The 19,008-nt window shown below is 34.3% G+C and overlaps 1 protein-coding gene across 1 annotated transcript in view; it reads right to left on the reverse strand.

The window, feature by feature from the left end:
• Window positions 1-19,008, reverse strand: part of PTEN (phosphatase and tensin homolog) — an 86,680-nt gene that overhangs the window by 16,139 nt on the left and 51,533 nt on the right. Inside the window, exons 5-6 of the mRNA XM_037803898.1 lie at window positions 15,135-15,178; window positions 11,365-11,603 (exon numbers count right to left, since the gene is read on the reverse strand). Of these exons, the coding sequence (XP_037659826.1) occupies window positions 11,365-11,603; window positions 15,135-15,178 (283 nt within the window). The remainder of the gene's footprint in view (window positions 1-11,364; window positions 11,604-15,134; window positions 15,179-19,008) is intronic.

Below are 19,008 nucleotides of genomic sequence, written 5' to 3' on the forward strand. Positions count from 1 at the left end.
TGAGGTAAGGTCTCCTCTCATAAGTAATGGAACTGGATTTCACCTGAGCACTCAAACTCTAGAGCTTCCCCTCAACCACTATACACTATCCTACCATTTCTTTTAGAGTGAAGGAAATACATCAGAGACAGCAGTGATAGAAAGAGGGTATAAAAAAAGAGAAGTGAGGGAATTCTAGCACTATGGCAAAGGCCCAGGCAGCAGAGTGGATATCAGAAATTGGTATACCAGGCAGCATATCAACCACCTGGCATACACATACATATATACAAACGTACACACACACACACACACACAAATGGAAGATGAACCAAAGATTAAGTTCATTTAAAATATTCATCTATCCTACACATCTATTTAGTTGCCAAAAGCTAGATTTTTGCCTTTGGCAAAACCATCAGTTCTGGTTTTCTGTGGCCATTCTAGTTTAGTTACCTCCTGTAGTTTTTTAACAGCCAACTGGCAGCCACTGATTTATCTATTATTCAATCTATTTTTATACCATCTTGGATTAATTTTATAAAACTATAAGATTAATCACATTACCATTAATTTAAAATGTTAAATGGATTGCTGGTGCCTACCCAAATAGAAAGAAATTTATGGCACACTATAATTCAATCAAAACATAAATATACAGTCCAGCCTCCTTTTCCAGTCTTAACCCCTCCCAACTCCCTGGCCATGTACTCAGACTTTTGGCCAAACTATTTACTTGCCCCTAAATTACACTTTCAGGTTTTCTACTTTTTAATATACTATCTTTAATAAAACTATCTGGGAAGTTTTACGTATTTTCTAACACCTGGACCACTATAGATAACATAATTATTGGATGCTTTAAGGTTTGATAGTAATTGCTCCTGAAACGCAATTCAGTCAGCTACTTTTTTAGGGTTCCTAGACATTTTCATTTTTGGATGGTCTATTCAGAGTTTTTAATCCCACCTTGAAGCCTGTACTATTAATATTTTTATTGAAAACTGCCCATTTACCATTAAAATTTTTAAACCAATTAGCACAGATTTGAATATAATTTTAATGTCTCCTCCACTCTGTAATTTTATCTCCTTTCTCACACTTAACATCTGTTTATTCTCTTCTTACTTTTTTTCTTTACTGAGTTTAAGAGACGTATTGATTTTTTTTTGCCATTTTCAAACAGTGTTTGGATTTACGGTTCAAGTAGTTTACTGTTGTCTAATTCATTATCTTATATTTTTGTCTTTATTAATCCCTTCCTCCTACTTGTTACTAATTTCTTAGTAATCTCTAACATGAATTTGTATTTCTCTTTGACCCAAAAATTATTTAAGAAAGTGGTTTGAAATTTCCAAATGGCTGATTTGGTTTGATTAAACTTTATTTAAATCTCTAATTCTGTTGAATTTTAATCAAGGAAAATGACATTATTTCTATGAATGATTAATCTTGGAAACTGTTATGTGGATGAAAGAAAAGGAAGAATAAATTTTATGGGGCTCTTTTTTTTAAATGCATTTTTTTATTGTGAAGTTTAACATATATACGTAACAGTGATAACTTCCAAAGTATGATTTAGTAAGTTGTTAGAGAGCAAATTTCAAAGAATGTTATGGGTTACAGTTCTACAATTTCAGTTATTTCCATTATAAATTATAACATATACAGAAAGGTGTTAACTTTCGATGCAGAGCTCAACAAGCAGTTATATAGGTAATTTCAAAAACTGTCATGGGTTACAGTTCCACAGTTTCAGTTCTTTCCTTATTATGAAATATAGAGTATAAAGGTGAAAACTTTCAAAGCAAATTCAACAAATAGCTTTTATGGGGTACTTTTATTACTTTGTTCAAATAATCTATACATCCTTTTAATCCTGTGCCGCCTTGATCTGGCAAGATACGAATTATATTAAAAATTCCTACTACCACTGCTTTTCTATCAATTCTTCTTTTCTTTATTCAACATTTTGATGTTATATTTAATGCATATGAGTTCATCACTGCTAAGTCTTCACTGTGGAGTGTACACTGTGTTAATGTAAACATGTCATTCTTGAGCCAGTTTGATGCTTTTTGCTTTAAATGCTGATACTGATATTCTGCCATCTGCTTTTGAAATTTACATTTGCCTGATGTATCTTTAATCAACCATTTACTTTCTTAACCTGAGTTGTTTTATCTCTCTTGCATATGATTACTCTTTTAAGATGAATTCACAATCTAGATTCCTCAGTTAAAAAAGCAATTTTTTACCTTAGTAAACTTTCCACTGGCACTTCTAAACTCAGAAATAAATGGTAAGCTTTAACATAATAGTGTTAGCAATTGTATATTAGGCTCTGTTCCAGGCACTTTTCATATATCCCTAATGATACCACAACTTCGCAAGATAGGTACTATCACCTCCCTTTTAAGGGTAAGAAAACAGACCAAGAGCACATAATTAACTTGCTCTAAACCAGGATCTGAACCTAAATGTGAATCTCAGTCTAAAACTTTTACTCAGTTGTCCTGGGTTTCACTAGTAAACAGTATGCATACTAACCAGCTATGTGATCTGAAGGAAGTCACAACCTCTTTAGTTTTTATTTGTCCCATCTCTAAAATCTGGAGTATTGCAGTGCTTCAGTTCTATGAAATGATTATAACACATCAAATATTGATGCATCTGCAGAAGCCTTAAGAATAAATATCAAGCAGACAACTGGTATTTTCCTCTCTGCCCTGTATCCTTTCTTCTCCTTGTTTTAGCTTTCATTCTCCTGGTGGCTCAGGTAGAATGGGCCCTATTGATCAGCTTGAGGCTGATGACCCAAAGCATCACTAAACAGAGCACTCTAATCCTTGGCCAGATAAATGTTCAGTTCAGGGATGGGCACATGCCCCAATTCATGCAAATCAGAATCCAACCTAGGAATTTTTGCTGAAGGGTAGCTTTCTTCCCACTACAGATGCCAAAGCAGGTAGAATATAAATCTGAAGCTACTATTAGCCATATCTTGCCAGTACTTGCAAAGAGCCTGCCTGGAAATAAAGTATATACAGAGGAAAAGAGAGCTAAGTTTAGCTTGATTAGAAATAGAGAGAGATTTCTGACATCTGTTGAGCATCTAGATTTAGGGTAGAGCTTTTTTATTAAAATAAATCAATAAATGTCCCCCTTAGCTCAAGCTATTTTGAGTTGAGTTTCTGTGACCTGAAACAAAAGAAATCTAATGTACTACAAAGCAGCTGCCTTTTTTTCTTTTTTCCTTCCTTTTAAAAGTTTCTATTTCTACTTTGGGGATTGTTCTAGTTTGCTAATGTTGCCAAGATGCAAAACACCAGAAATGGATCAGCTTTTATAAAAGGGGGTTTATTTTTGGTTACACAGTTACAATCTTAAGGTCATAAAGCGTCCAAGGTAACACATCAGCAATCGAGTACCTTCACTGGAAGATGGCCAATGGTGTCCGGAAAACCTGTTAGCTGGGAAGGCACATGGCTGGTGTCTGCTCCAAGTTCTGGTTTCAAAATGGCTTTCTCCCAGGATGTTCCTCTCTAAGCTTCAGCTCCTCGAAAATGTCACTCTTAGTTGCTCTTGGGATGTTTGCAGTCTCTTAGCTTCTCTGGAGCAAAAGTCTGCTTTCAACAGTTGTCTGGAAACTCTCTCATCTACAGCTACTCTCTCATCTTCTGTGCATTCTTCAAAGTGTCCCTCTTGGCTGTAGCTCCTCTTCAAAATGTCACTCTCAGATGCACTGAGAGTTCCTTCTGTTTGTCAGCTCCTTTATAGGGCTCCAGTGATTTAATTTAGACCCACCCTAAATGGGTGGGGTAACACCTCTATGGAAATTATGCAATCCAAGTCATCATCCACAGTTTGGTGGGGCACATCTCCACGGAAACACTCAAAGAATTACAAGCTAATCAGCACTGATACATCTGTCCACACAAGATTACATCAAAGATAATGGCATTTTGGGGGACATAATACATTCAAACCGGCACAGGGATCAAAAAAAAAAAAAGAACTTGGACTGGAGAACACAGTATGGTAGAAAGAACACTGGGTTTGAGGTTAGGAGATACGGTTTCGAGTTCTTACATGGAGAGACTAAATGACCTAGGACAGGTTGATCTTTGCAGATCTGTTTTATCACTTTTATTAGAACAGGTCTCGAATAATTGTTACGGTCCTTCAAGTTACAAAAATACTACAATTTTATGAATCTATAGGTTGGGTGACTAGCTTAAATACTGTATATTAGAGGAACATAGTTCAGCCTAAGAGAATTAATGTGTTAAAAAAATAAGAACATTATTTAGGAGTCTTAAAACAAAAAGATGGCAATTACGGGTTGTTTTGTTTTAAATGAGAAAATGTGAACATTTCATTAGGTTACAGCATGGCGAAGTTTAGTAAACAGGCTAGAGGAAAAATATCCTGGTTATAAGGTTAGGAAATAAAAATTTGTTGCTCAGAAAAACTAGAACATTTCCATTTATGGAATCACCTAGAATAAAGTTAGTATTTATTACTTCTTGAAGATTTGAGTCTTCATTAAAGATAAGCTAGATGCGCCCGTGTGAAGAGTTCATAATACATTGGGACTCCCTATTAATTGATTTGAAACCAGAAAAATAAAAATAAAAGCTCCTGAAATTGTTTTTCCTTCAAATTCAATCAAATAAAATAAATATTAATGCTTACTTTACCTGCCAGCACTCTGGAAAGGACTGGGGACAAGGGAAAGAGAGAAGGGTAGCAGAGATTTTGGGTAAGTTGGTCATACAATACACTTCTATACTATACTCAGAAATTTGGGGAATCTTTCCAAAATACATACTTACCAGCATTCTGTCATACAATACACTTCTATACTATACTCAGAAATTTGGGGAATCTTTCCAAAATACATACTTACCAGCATTCTAAGGATTTTTTTTTAACTCTTTGTTCATAGCTCAGAATAAATATTGTGAATTACTGATTATAATACTGAAGTATAAGTGCTGATGCAGACAATGTGGAGGCACGACTGAATAGGAACCAACAGTAGGAGTTGCCCTGAAGCATGCTTTCTTGGAGAAAAAATTCCCATTGACAGCCTGCTTTTGAATAATTTGCCACATGTTCATAAAGCAAAAGTATAAAACATGCAAATGAAGGACTCTCAGGGGAGTGTAACATAGCTGCCTTCCAGTAAATTACTGAATACAAGATAGACATCTTCCCTCAAACAGTTATCTCACGCTCAGAAAATATTTTTTTTATGGGAAGTATTGGTTGTTCTCTGACTTCTCTGCAATATTGAAACCCTCAAGTAATATTTGAGCATTACTAACACAATGACACACTTTATGGTAAGCTTGCACCCACCACTTTGACATCTAATTCACACCAAGTCTGCTGAGGCAATGTTGAGGCTCTGCACTGGATTATTTTGAGGAGAATCTCTGCAAAGTCTACAAATTCTTCATCAAAACATCATGACTGTTTTTGTTCTTTATGAAAAGAACAAGAAAAAAACATTCCATTCCTATATAAATGTCATCAAAACACGAGTTTCTTAAATTTAATGTTTCTCTATAATTAAAATTAAGGATACAAACAAAATAACATTAAAGATGGTTCTAATAAAATTAATCCTATATACACTCTGCAAAATAGGTAAAATATACCACCTGTAATAGTGGCTCACAATTGTAAGAAATGCAAATCCACAGGCTCAACCTAAAATGAAATATTGGCAAGTAGAGAATAAACCTATTACCAAATGTTTCAAGAATAAAACTCCTCTGAATAATCAATCATATTTATTGTAAGACAATGCTCTCAGGATGAATTTCACAGTTGTGTAACAATAGCTTTAACATACCCAGCTAAGTTTTCTTACAAAATTGGTTATCCATTGAAAGTTAAAAATACATTATTTCACTAGCACTAACCATTAAACATGATACCTTTGAATGTTTTAAGACAATTAAAATCTCAAAGATTTTAAGAGAGTCTGCAGCATTATATTTACAAGACCTCCAACCTCAAACTCCTTCTATTACTTAAATCAGGGGTCATAAAATCCCACAGCATCTATAAAGAAGGGAATAAACTGAAGTGCCTTGTCAAATTAGACTAATTCATCAGCATTACATAACCTTTCATAGACTAATTATCCTGAACAGTCTCAAAATTCTTTTTCAGCTCCAGGATTTCTGAACTTGATAGTGTAGAAAGAAGTTTAACCATGTCTTGGGGGACTCAAATTTTACTCTTGAGTACTGTCATTAACTGGTTGGATAATCTTGATCAAGGCACTTCATCTTCCGGGCCTCAACTTTATTATCTATAAAATAAACATCCCTGGAAAAAAAAAAAAAAAGGTCTGGATCTTATGACTTTTATCCCCTTATACTTAGTTTTCTAATGCTGTCTCAATGTAAAATACAAACTCCACTGTATGTTAAAATATACACTTTAGTCAACAGCATCTGCTCATAAATTTCTTTTTCCTTTTTAAATAAACATGTGAGAAGCACGTTAAGATACTCCTTAGACCCTGTAAATAATTCAGCCAAAACATGGTCTAAATATATTAATTAATCTTGAGATAGAAATAGCAAGTTTCAATGGTTTATTTTGACTCCAAGCTGCTAAAAGAAGTGACTGAATTGGCTATATTACATACTTAACTCTGTCTTAATATTGGGTAGCAGCTAAACATAAAAATTTTACTGAGTACATCCTTAACAGTATGGACACAGTTCCATTTCAATTTACTATCAGCCCATCACCTTTCACATGGGGAAGATTCCAACCAGTACAGAGCAGTTCTGCTAATAAAGTAGGTCCAACTAACTTTCTATCAGATGACACCATAGGCTTTACATTTTATTTCTATAAATCCTACCCCTACTATCTTTTCACTCTGTCCCTACATCACAACAACATCCCATGGGGCTTGCCATTTCATCAAATATTCTTAACTTACCTCTAGAGAGAAAAAGAATTATTTTATAGCTAATAGGTTTCATGGGCCTATACCTGAAGTTTACTAATGGATGGGATCTTGGGGGGATGGGGGAGAAGGTGAAGCAAAAGACTAAAAACACACCCTCCCCCAAAATATGTATTTTTTCAATGTCATTCCTTTTAACTCTTAAAAATTCTCTGAATTAAAAACAAACTTTTTATGGCAAACTATATGAGTGAAATATCCCTCTACTTTAAATAACTGTGCAGTGATAAATAATACTTCTATATCTGGGCAGAATAATATATAATTGATAATATTACCAGATGTAATGACTAGAATATCTTCCCAACCTCACTCTTTGATTATGGAGTCTTCTCTTGGATCTAACTTAAACTGGTAATAAAGAAAATAAAGTGTAATAAAGATTAAGTATCCTTGGGTCTTATTTTCTTCCCTGAACATGATGTAAAATCCCAAGTGCTCCTTATGTAGCAAGTTCTCACCATTAGAGGCATATAGCCAACTATTCTGAAAAGGAAACTATATCAAATAGGTTGTAAGCTGTGTGAGTATATGAGTGTGTGTATGTATGTGTAAGAAGGAGGTGAGGGAGGAAGGGAGAGCACAAGTGAGAAGGCAGCTTAAGTTAGAAAAAGCTAGATTTGTAGCTTGGAGGAGAAAAACAAGACTGCTGCAGTATCTCTAGCATACAATTTCATCCACTAAAAAACAAAAACAAAAACAAATCTGACCTTTTTTTCTAAAACTGTGAAACAGGTCATGAAAAGATTGTTGTTAACTATGACTTCCCTTCAGCATATTACTACTTCTTAGTAGAGCCAGCTACTAGTTTTCATCAACAACATGCATAGTGACACAAAGAGTAACTCCTATTTTGGAGTTCTTTTTGGAAATTTCAAGGACAATCAACATTTTCAAAATGGTGATTTTTTTTTTTTTTTTTGCCAAAAATCTATACCTAAATACTTCTCAGTATCCTGTAGCACATATACTACACCTTAGTGCCTAGCAACACATCCAGTTTTGCTGCTCTGGTAAAGACAGAAGCTTTACATGTCATTGTGACTCACTGCTTTGTTCATCAGTATGCACTGGGGTACAAAACTCTACCACCAGTCCTGAAAGAAATCTTATCTATTGTGAAAATATTCTACTGCATCATGAAAACCAAGGTTTGAATCATAGCCTGTACAAGATTTGTCATGAAAATTCTACTGTTGTAAAAGTTGCTAAATTCATGAAAGCCAAGTCTTTCAACCAAGGCTTCCTTAAAAAGTTTTTGTCAAGAAATGCAAACAACTATGAATTTCTTTGCTGCACACAAGACTTTCAGAAGACAAATTCAACTGTCAGATACTATAGTTAACTGGATGAAATACAAATGGTTTTAAAGCTTAACTCTTCGAACTTAAAAACTGAAATGTGGATTTATAGTCCTTTCTTTCCTAACATAGGATTAATGATACAAACCTTGCCCCCCCAAAAATGATCCCATTAACTTGAAGGCAAAGAAAACTATGCAACATGAATTTATGTAAAAAGTCTTAGAGAATTCTTATTTCTTGACACAAGCCCACTTTTATGTGACAAAAGAATCTACAGATTCCATTTGCTCTTTCATTGTTTCCTGAGATAGGGTTTTCAGCACTTGTTTTCACCAAAAATCAAGTCCAAATTGACTGGATACCAAAGATGACATAAAAGTTGCAAAGTTAAAGACAAAAATAAAGTTAAATGATAGCAGCTATTTCATTAAAATTTACTACTGAACAGAATTAAAAACCTTAGTTTTGATTAATTTGTACCACTCAGATTTATTCATTGTTTTCAAGTAGTGGTCACTGATTTTTGCATGAAAAAAATGAGACATCATTCTTATGAAGATCCCTTTTACAGTCTATGTAAAACAATACTTTTCAGTACAATTAAAAATTATAAGGAAACTTTTATGTTTTACATACACCATGCACATTTTTCAGGAGAAAACATTTATAGCCTTCATCCGATTTTCAAAAGGTACATAACACAAAGAGATTAAGAGCCCTAGCTTAAATCTAATGCTCATCTCCACATTAGCAACTTTTCTATTTTTGTGTTAAATATCTATTACTAGATTTCTTTTCTACTACCAGAATGTCTGCTGTTCATCAATCCTGTTTTAAATTTCTCCCACTGATTCTGCTATTGTATTTTAATTTGCCCATTTCTTTGTGCTTTTCTCCCCATCAATCTCTCTTCCCTATGAAGCTCCTACATTTATTCACTTACATTCTGAACAATTTGTCTTCTATACTTTACTTAGTAAGAGCAACTGCTTCCCTCTAGATGATGAAGGGACAAACCAAAGCAAACGTCTTCAGGTTCTCAGCTCTATAATTCATCCCAGTGCTATCATCTCAGGGTGCAGAGTAAACAGAAAAGGAAGGCAATCTCATAATCTTCAACATCACAGAAATCATGCACTAATATAAAATTCAACTTTGTAAGTGATCACCAAAACACAGCACTTCAGCATCACTAAAAATAATTTTTTTTTTTAAGTTACAAAGACAAAGAGTTAGAAAACATGTTAGGAAGAAGGAGTAAAGAAACCAGGAATCAATGAAAATATGCAACTACACAACTCAAAAATGGATATGATTACCACTATTTTTGTTTTGAAATTAAGAAAAAATTAGCTTAAACTGGAGGAGAAACTTCTTGAGTATAAAAATTATTAAAACTAAAATCAATTACTGAAATACAGTTGTGATTTCTCCCTCCCTAGAGCTCTCTAAATTAGTTTTTCCATCTGTCTGGAGTGGTTTGAGTTTTGTCCTACTTGGAAATGGAGAAATGTACAAAACTTCTTTGTATTAAATGTTAATATGTTTTGCTATACTTACCATCCAAAGAAATGAATCCCTTGAAAATCACTATAAAAGTTCTCCCAAGAGTTTGCTTTTTGCTTTCAAATGTACTACACAAATTAAATTTCTCACTGATTTTCAACGTAGTCTTTAGTTTTCTAAATAAGTGAAGTGGAACCTTTGATTAGGCTTAATTGTAACTATATTTATGAATATTCATATCAAATAATCTTCATGTATTATAAAAGACCATACTTTCCTAGGTAATGGCATTCAAGTTATTACACAAAGGCACTTATTTCTCAAGCAAGCTTCAGAAATATCAGGCTTAGTTTTGATTAACATCTTTTTTTTAAATGCTTTATAAGAATTTTATTTAAAAGACCAAATCAGCAATACTCTTAATTGGTAAGACATGCTAGCAGGATGGAAAAATACTGGCAGGAACAAAAAAATTGAATGAATCAGTCATTTGCTTATATGGAAGTTGAGGCAGTAAATGATTTTAAAACTTAAAAGAAATAAGGGTTAGCAATGATTTTTTAAAAATCTGTTGTCCACATCCCAAAGTAATTTGGGCAGAAAACAAGCATATATATGCAGGGCCCCCCTGAGAAGAAGGGGGAAATGTGGAAGTGTTGGATTTCCTCACCTGGATTGTTGCTGATGTTCTCACAAACATTGAGGACTGGCAGTTTGGTATACTGAGCCCTCTATTGTGGTGCTTACCCTTATGGAGCTCATTACTGCAAAGGAGATGCTAAAACTGCTTATAATTGTGCCTAAGAGGCCCCCTGAGTACCTCTTTGTTGCTCAGATGTGGCCCTCTCTCTCTAGCTAAGCCAACTTGGCAGGTGAACTCACTGCCCTCCCCACTACATGTGACCTGACTCCCAGGGGTGTAAATCTCCCTGGCAACACAGGATATGACTCCGGAGGATGAATCTGGACCCGACATTGTGGGACTGAGAACATCTTCTTGACCAAACGGGTGATGCAAAATGAAACGAAATAAAATTTCAGTGGCTGTGAGACTCCAAATGGAGTCGAGAGGTCACTCTGGTGGGCACTTTTAAGTTTTAATATATTGGAATAGCCACAAGTAAATACCTGAAACTGTCAAACTGCAACCCAGTGGCCTTGACCCTAGAAGATGATTATGCAACAAAGTAGCTTACAAGGGGTGACAGCGTGATGGTGAAAGCCTTGTGGTTCACACTCCCTTTATCCAGTGTATGGATGGATGAGTAGAAAAATGGGGACAAAAACTAAATGAAAAATAGGGTGAGATGGGGGGGATGATTTGGGTGTTCTTTTTTACTTTTATTTTTTATTCTTATTTTTACTTTTTCTGGTATAAAGAAAATGTTCAAAAAATAGATTGGAGTGATGAATGCACAACTATACACTGGTACTGTGAAGAGTTGATTGTACCACAGATGACTGTATCATACGTGACTATATCTCAATAAAACTGAATTTTAAAAAAAATCTGTTGTCCAATAAACTCTAAGATCTAGGCAGAAGAAAGAAAAAACTGAAAATACAACTTACCTTTTTGTCTCTGGTCCTTACTTCTCCATAGAAATCTAGGGCCTCTTGTGCCTTTAAAAATTTGCCCCGATGTAACAAATATGCACAAATCATTACACCAGTCCGTCCCTTTCCAGCTTTACAGTGAATTGCTGCAACATGATTGTCATCTTCACTTAGCCATTGGTCAAGATCTTCACAAAAGGGTTTGATAAGTTCTAGCTGTGGTGGGTTATGATCTTCAAAAGGATACTGTGCAACTGTGATAGAAAGATAAACTTCAGGATAAGAAAAAAACTCTCTTGAATTTTTAATTGAAAGTAGGTTAACTTTAGAAATGTCGCATATGAACTTCAGAGGTGTTTAAATAACAGAAAAAGTAAATTCCAGAGAAAAATAATTTATTGTGATAACTTTCTAATTTTTGAACAGAAAACAGTCTTTTGCTAACTTTTCTTTTAATTACATTTTGTTTATTCAACATTTTATACATAGTAAATACAAACTTTTACCATCACTGTAAAGAAAGCATATCTGCACAGAGGTTTGCCCTCCAAGCCTGGCCCTGTGCACTGTGATGCTAAATTACATGTCCTGGAGGGAGGGGTTATTTTTTAAAAGGAGGCATTTTTTTTACAACTCTTGTTTTTTAAAGTAAAATTAACAGCTATTCCAAAAAATATTTTAAAAAGTAACAAAAGATTTCAAATAACCCTCTAAAGAGGAAATATGAGACTGGATGGCAAGAAATTGATGTGAGCATTCACTGTGAAAATTTTTAACAACATGCCAGCAAACTTTTAAATCTTAAAAAAAAAAAAATCCTTTAAATTTCTTTTTTTAAACACTAAGTTTGATAAACACAAGCAGACCTCAAATAGATCAGCAGGTTAAGAGACACACAAAAAAACAAACAACCCAAATCACAGAGAATATTCATTAATGGGTACTGAAGTGATCATAAAACTTCTTCAACTTTGACCTTATTTTTGTCAAAAATCCCATGGGGATATTTGGTGAGCATTTCAAGTTTTAGAGATTCCTAGGAGTGATCGATTTTTCAAAGCATACAACTTTTGGATTAAATTCTGCAAATTTGTCTGATTTCCTAAAAAAATACAAAAGCAACTATCACTTAGTCCCTAAGGAATGCCTTCCCTATACTCTACAGGAGGTGGGACATCTGGTGAGAGTTCTGACAAGCTTCCGTGGGCTCACTTGTCTGCTGAGAGAGCCAGTCCTGGTTCTTTCCTGTGACATGGAGAACTTGGCTTTTCATCATCAGTTTGCATTTGTGGACTGTGTGCAGTCCCTTTCCCTTTTTAATAGGAAACTGGTTTCCTCCATGAGCCCACAGGTTCTTCCCAGGGAATCTCAAGTCAGTGGAATCTGGAAAGCTGCATTTTCACAGTGGGAAGCAGCCGATCTGGACCAAACATGACTTGGGCAAGTGTACTGGCTTGGGAATAAAATAATGCTAGAGGTCTCCCCTGGAGAAGCTCGACTTATCTAGACATTCAGATTCTAAGTGTACTGGCTGGGGTCAGAAGAGTATATGCTGCAAAAATTGAGGTGAAAAATACCCAAATACAAAAGAACATTAAATCAGCTCATCTCAGACCTGGAAGCTCCATTTCTGTTTTAGCCATAGCCTCCTTTCTACTAATCTATGTCTCACTAACTTTCAAATGTACCCATTAGACAGGGAGGCTAAGTATTATTTTCCCCACTTTATACAGAAAGAAACTATGCTATGGAGAAGTAGCACAAGTAACAATGTATCAGAGGTGGAGATGAACCCAAAGTGAAATGCCACGTGGGCCTCTTCTCAGGGCTCTCAATGCATTTTTAACAATCCGAGTTACAAAACATATTCCAAAGAAAGTACAGGCTACTAAAAGAATCAACAAGGGAAAGGATTGCATTTTACACAATGAAAATGCTCAGCTTATTACTTAAAGGTGATCTTGCAAACATTAGCATTATTAGCATAACATAAAAGGCATTTACAAAAGAAACAAAAAAAAAAATACAAAAAGTTTATCAAATGAAGTTTCAGGTCTTTTCACATGAATTATTTAAAACCCAAGACACTGTTTCCCAAACTGAGTTGTTTTTCACTTTTTAAAATTTGTCTAGAAATAGGGTTTAAAGTATATTCCTATTAAATTCCATCTTAATAGTCTTTGCCTTTCATTTTATTCGTCTTTCCACACTGTTAGGATCCTTAAAAGTCCTGATTTGATATCCAATGTAATAATTACCCTTCTGTTATCTAAATATATGAAAAGCCTGTCTCATATCTTCAACCAAGGTCATTCATACCGCGGTACAGGAGACAGTTAATTAAGTCCTTTGGTGTGCTCGGAGAGCTCTTCTGGTAGACAATGACTACAATTATAGGTAGTCATTGAAAGGACTTTTACTTAGACACCTGACTAACTATGCTACCATCCTCTCTTCCTTTCTTCTTTGGCCCATAAAAATATCCAGGAAAATCTGTTAAATGCCTACTTAAAGCTAGATAAACTTCAACTGAAGCACACTTTTGCCTTGTAAACAGTTGCCTAAATCCACCAAAAAAATAAACATTCTTGGTGAACTCATGCTGGATATCAGTCCTTAGTATTTCTGAATTCTCAAACCATCTGTTTAAAAGTCCCTTCTAGAATAAGCAATTTCAGAGTCAGAAACTAGAATACAGGCCAGGGGCTGGGGTGAGGGTAGGGAATGGGGAGTTAATGGTTAAATTGTACAGAGTTTCTATCTGGGGTGATGGAAAAGTTTGGTAATCGATGGTGGTGATGGTAGCTGAACATGGTGAACATAATTAACAGCACTGAATTATATATTTGAATGTGATTAAAAGGGGAAATTTTAGGTTGCACATATGTTACTAGAATAAAAATTAAAAAAAAAAACAACACAGGGACTGAACAACACAGGGAACTCTAATGTAAACCATGGACTATAGTTAAAAGGATAATTATAAAATGTTCTTCCAATAATTTTAACAAATGTATCACACAAATCTAAAGTGTTAATAATAGAATGGTATATGGGAACTCTATTCTCTGCATGATTTTTCTGTAAACCTCCAACTCCCTAGATTTACAGGAGGGATCAATAGCAAATAGGTAAATTTATAGATCATAGCACCCACTTTCTCTCTTTTATGACTATCAGGTCACCATCTCCCAAACTTCTCAACTCTCCAGTTCTCTATTGGCTCAAGTGGTTCCACAAATACAATGGCAAGTTTTTGTGGGCCTTGAGATATAACTTACCTATGCCTGGAGAAGAATTCATTTAAAGCAACTCCCTGCTCTCATCTATCAAACTCTTCTTATTCATTATTTGTTATAATCTTTGCCACTTTTAGATCATTCTCTGTGATAGAGAAGAACAGAGTAGGTCTGCTTTCTTCCTGTAATTTCTAATTCACTAACTGCCTTAAACAGTAGGTATGTACCCCTATATTATATGTACCCCTATATTATATGAACATATAATACACGTAACAGTGCATGGTATTCTGCTGTTATTCTACGAAGTTCTCCTAATCCTCAACCTATTCTGTGTTTTAGTCTTTCTGACAATACTGACATTTATGTGACACTTGTTTCCTAAAGCACAATAGCAAAATTAAGTCTTTTTCTCAAATTTTCTAAGATCACCCTCAAGAAAAATATTTATCTCACTTAATCCAGATTTTTCGTTATTGCTATGTCAGTTAGATATAGACTTCTGATTTTAAGTTACACAAGACGGTACAATACATGTATACCTACCTCTGCAGTTAAATTTGGCGGTGTCATAATGTCTTTCAGCACATCTAAAAGAAAAGTTTAAATAGTGATATAAAGTTACTTTGCAGTTGAAAAATTGTAATAGTAGTTAACACTTCTTGAACCTTTCTAACATGCCAGGCATTAGGATAAGTGCTTTATATTTATTATTTCACTTGATCCTAAGAATTCCATGATGTAACTACTGTTACTACCCCCATTTTACAATTAAGGAAACCAAGTCTTAAAAGATTAAGTGTATGTAATTAGAGCTTATAAATTTGCTTGCAAAATTTGTGATGTCACTAATATATAACACAGCAAATTCAGCTGCATCCATATCTTCAAAATTCTTTTACAGAAAATTTGCATGCTATATAATTTATTTTTGGTTTCAAAGTCAACTATTCTCAGTATTATCTGCACTTTTGAGTTGAATATGCATAGTTTCCAACTACTCTTTAAAAAGAGATACATGTTAAAAATAGTGAAATAGTGTGGGCAAAGGAAAAGTAAAGAAAAAAACTGAATGATGCTAATATACTAGGACACAACACTTAGTAAATTTCTTTAATCCAGGCTTTTCTCCCTTGATAAGCTCAAATAATGAGCCACTAAGTCTCTACTCAGTATTACAGAACTAGTAAAATGCCAATTTAGCATTATTAAAGCATGCTAAAATTTGTCTTATTAAAAATGGTATTATGCTTGCAATCAAGCACTGGCTAACTGATAATTAATAGGCCATTTTTACAAACATTAACAGGCTTACAAAAGAATCCTGGTCATCAGCATCCTGGTAACTTCAACCACTAAATGAGCCAATCTTAAAAAACTTATTTAAAACAAAAACTTTGTACTTAAAAATAAATACAGGTGGACAGCCCCTAAATCCACAATTCCAAAATCCAAAACATTCTAAACATCTAAAATTTTCCATTAAGTTTATGGCAAATTCAGCTGTAGCAGAATCTGATCTGAGTTGGTAAGATTGTATGTAGTTCTTAATATACTTAATATATATTACATTCTAGGTATGGTCCCTAACACTTCTGGAGTGTTATGTAATATAAATTACATACTTCCTTATTAACTACCTAAACACTAAAAAATTCTGAATCTGAAACATTAATGGCTCCAAGAGTTTCAAATAAGAAGCTGTGGGCCTGTATTATACATTTAGAAATCCTGAAAAACACACCTCTATAGTTCCTTTCCTTTAAAGAATTTCAAAACCAAATTCACATGAAGGTTCAATTATAAACAAGTTGCAATCTACTGTGTCTGAAATAAATCAACTTTCCTATTACTGCTCAACACAAAACAAAGCTTTTCCTTTAAGGCAAAATTTACTATATTGAGTTTTGTTAAAAAGAAAATTTATTTAGTAATGATGTGCACATATATGCATCCTGGCTAAATAATTTCATACTCACTGATAAGACAAACATGACAGGTAGAAAGAAGAGGACTGATGAGGAAAATAGTCACATTTTATACTTTCTTTAATATGGATTAGAAAGGAGACATGGTCAATAATCAAGAATTCATAATAGAGTATTTCATAAGGAACCAAGTAAAATTAGGGTACAAGGGGTGAGAGGGATATAGTTTCGGAAATGATTCTAAGAAGCTGGTCTCACGACAGCACAAAAGAAAATAACATTTTAAATTTCATGCAGCTTCAGTTCCCTAAAGTTCCCATGCTTTCTCGGCAGGTTAAAATGTTTAATCTACTGTTCAAGGCCACCGTCATAAACTCATTCTCAAATATTACTGTTAAGAGGTGAGAAAGGAAAATAATGAGCTACTAAGTTTCTACTAGCTATACAAACCTTATGATGGGAGTTTCCATGGGTTATGTTTCATCCTCACAACCATCTGATAAGTTAATATTACCCCTGGTTTATAGATGAGAAAACTAAGATTTAGAGGGTATTAAGAACTTGCCACAAACCAAAAATTTGGAAGAGCCAGGACCCAAGCCCAGATCTCTGAGTAAGTTAAAAAAATTTTCCATTGTTGCTACATACTTCCACTTATAATAAAAAATACAAAGCAGTTTTAAAAACAAAACCAATAACAGATGTTCATCAAAATCAGCCTTCCTATAAGAGCAATATTTGGCACAAAAGATAGAACCAACTAACAGTGACAGTGAAAAACCCATGAAAAACAGTTGTGAAAATCTCTATATTTGAGAGTATATACTGTGACTGATAGTGATGAAAAGTGCCCTGAGGAGGGGTATGGAAGAGAAAGGATGAAGACTTTCTTCTTATTTAAAACTTTCTCTGACACCTGCCCTCATACCCACAAGAAAAGTTTCTTATAAATTTTTTTGCAGTATGTTAGTGATAAGACAGGTCTCTCAACAAACCAAAACTGAAGGCACACAAATGGCAAATGGGATTTGTATTAGATCAATTTAAGACAAGTGTTAGATCAATTTAATCATTTATATCTCCTTATAACCTAAACTCAAAAGATAACACTTCTTTATCATCGCCTCATATCAGCTTATATGAGACAAGGTGAAGAGTACTGAAAGAGACAGTTTTGATGAAGCAATAGACAGAAAGTGAAGAAAGGGTTACGATTAATAGGAAAAGCTTCCAGTGAAGGGAGACTTGGCATAGAATCAGATAGGCAGGTAGGTCTCTTTACTCTATTCAATGAAGCTATTCCTGTCTTATAAAAGAAAACTTAATAAATAAAAGTAATTAACAGCTAAAGGTTTACCACAGAATGATGGAGATCTGTAGGTTAAATATATTATGCAATGAAATATAGCAAACCTTTTAAAAATTAGTACACAGTGAACATTTAAGTTCCTCAAAGGTAAGAGCTATGTGCCTTTATTCCCTATCCGTTTAACCTCTCTCTCCCCGAACCCCTAACTCCCCACTCCAACATCCCCATGATCCCACTCCCTGCCGCTAGAGTGCAGAGTATTCAGAGGAACATACAAAAAGGAAATACAGTCATACAAAACAGATTAATTTTCATTAAGTACCACTATACTTGAATTTAGTTAATGCAATGAGGCTAACTTTGCCCTTTCTTAATTTCTTGAATGTGTGAAGAAAATATGATTAGAGAAGCAAACAGATACAGTTAATTATTAGAAGCTCCACATTAAGAACTCTTCATCTATGTATACCATAATTGCCATAAAAAGTTAAAATACTTTTTAGTATGGGTATGGCTAATGAAAATATTTTAAGATCTTTCAATTTATGTATGTTTGCAGAGATGTATGCATCACATACAACCAACATCCTAACAATAAAAGAAATAAAATAGTAACATATCTGCTGCTTGCCAAATTCACTTACCTAGAGCTAGAAATATAAACAGGGGTAGAAAGACAGTGAAGATGGGAAAATGACATCAGAAATCAAAACATGCTACAACTTGGTAGTTCCAGAAACTTCTAGAAGTGAGTCAAATTGGGGAAGTTAAAAATACAACAACCAAAAAAAGAAAACCAGAAAGGGAATATTGGCATAAACGATGGATGGTCTGCTACCACATGTACCTGTGTGACCTTGTTCAACTCACTTAACTTCTCTAGGCCTCAGATTCCCCATCTGCAAAATGAGAAGGTTGGACTAAATGATCTCTTTCAAGTACTTGCTGGTTCTGAAAGTTTTAATTCCATTCAATGGAGGGGGAAGGGGAAATAAAATACATGCACTAAAACCTACTGTCTCAACTAATAAAGAGATAGTTCATTAACTTGGGAGTCCAATGTTTAAAAATACAAAAATAAAAAGCAGTCAACATGTCATGCTAGCACCCAATGCCAACTTCAACTATAATGTGACTTATAACACTGACAGGCTGAGCCTAAGTCCTAAGTTCTTAAAGCAGG

Source organism: Choloepus didactylus, chromosome 15, assembly GCF_015220235.1.
Source record: "Choloepus didactylus isolate mChoDid1 chromosome 15, mChoDid1.pri, whole genome shotgun sequence".
Classification (NCBI taxonomy): Eukaryota; Metazoa; Chordata; class Mammalia; order Pilosa; family Megalonychidae; genus Choloepus; species Choloepus didactylus.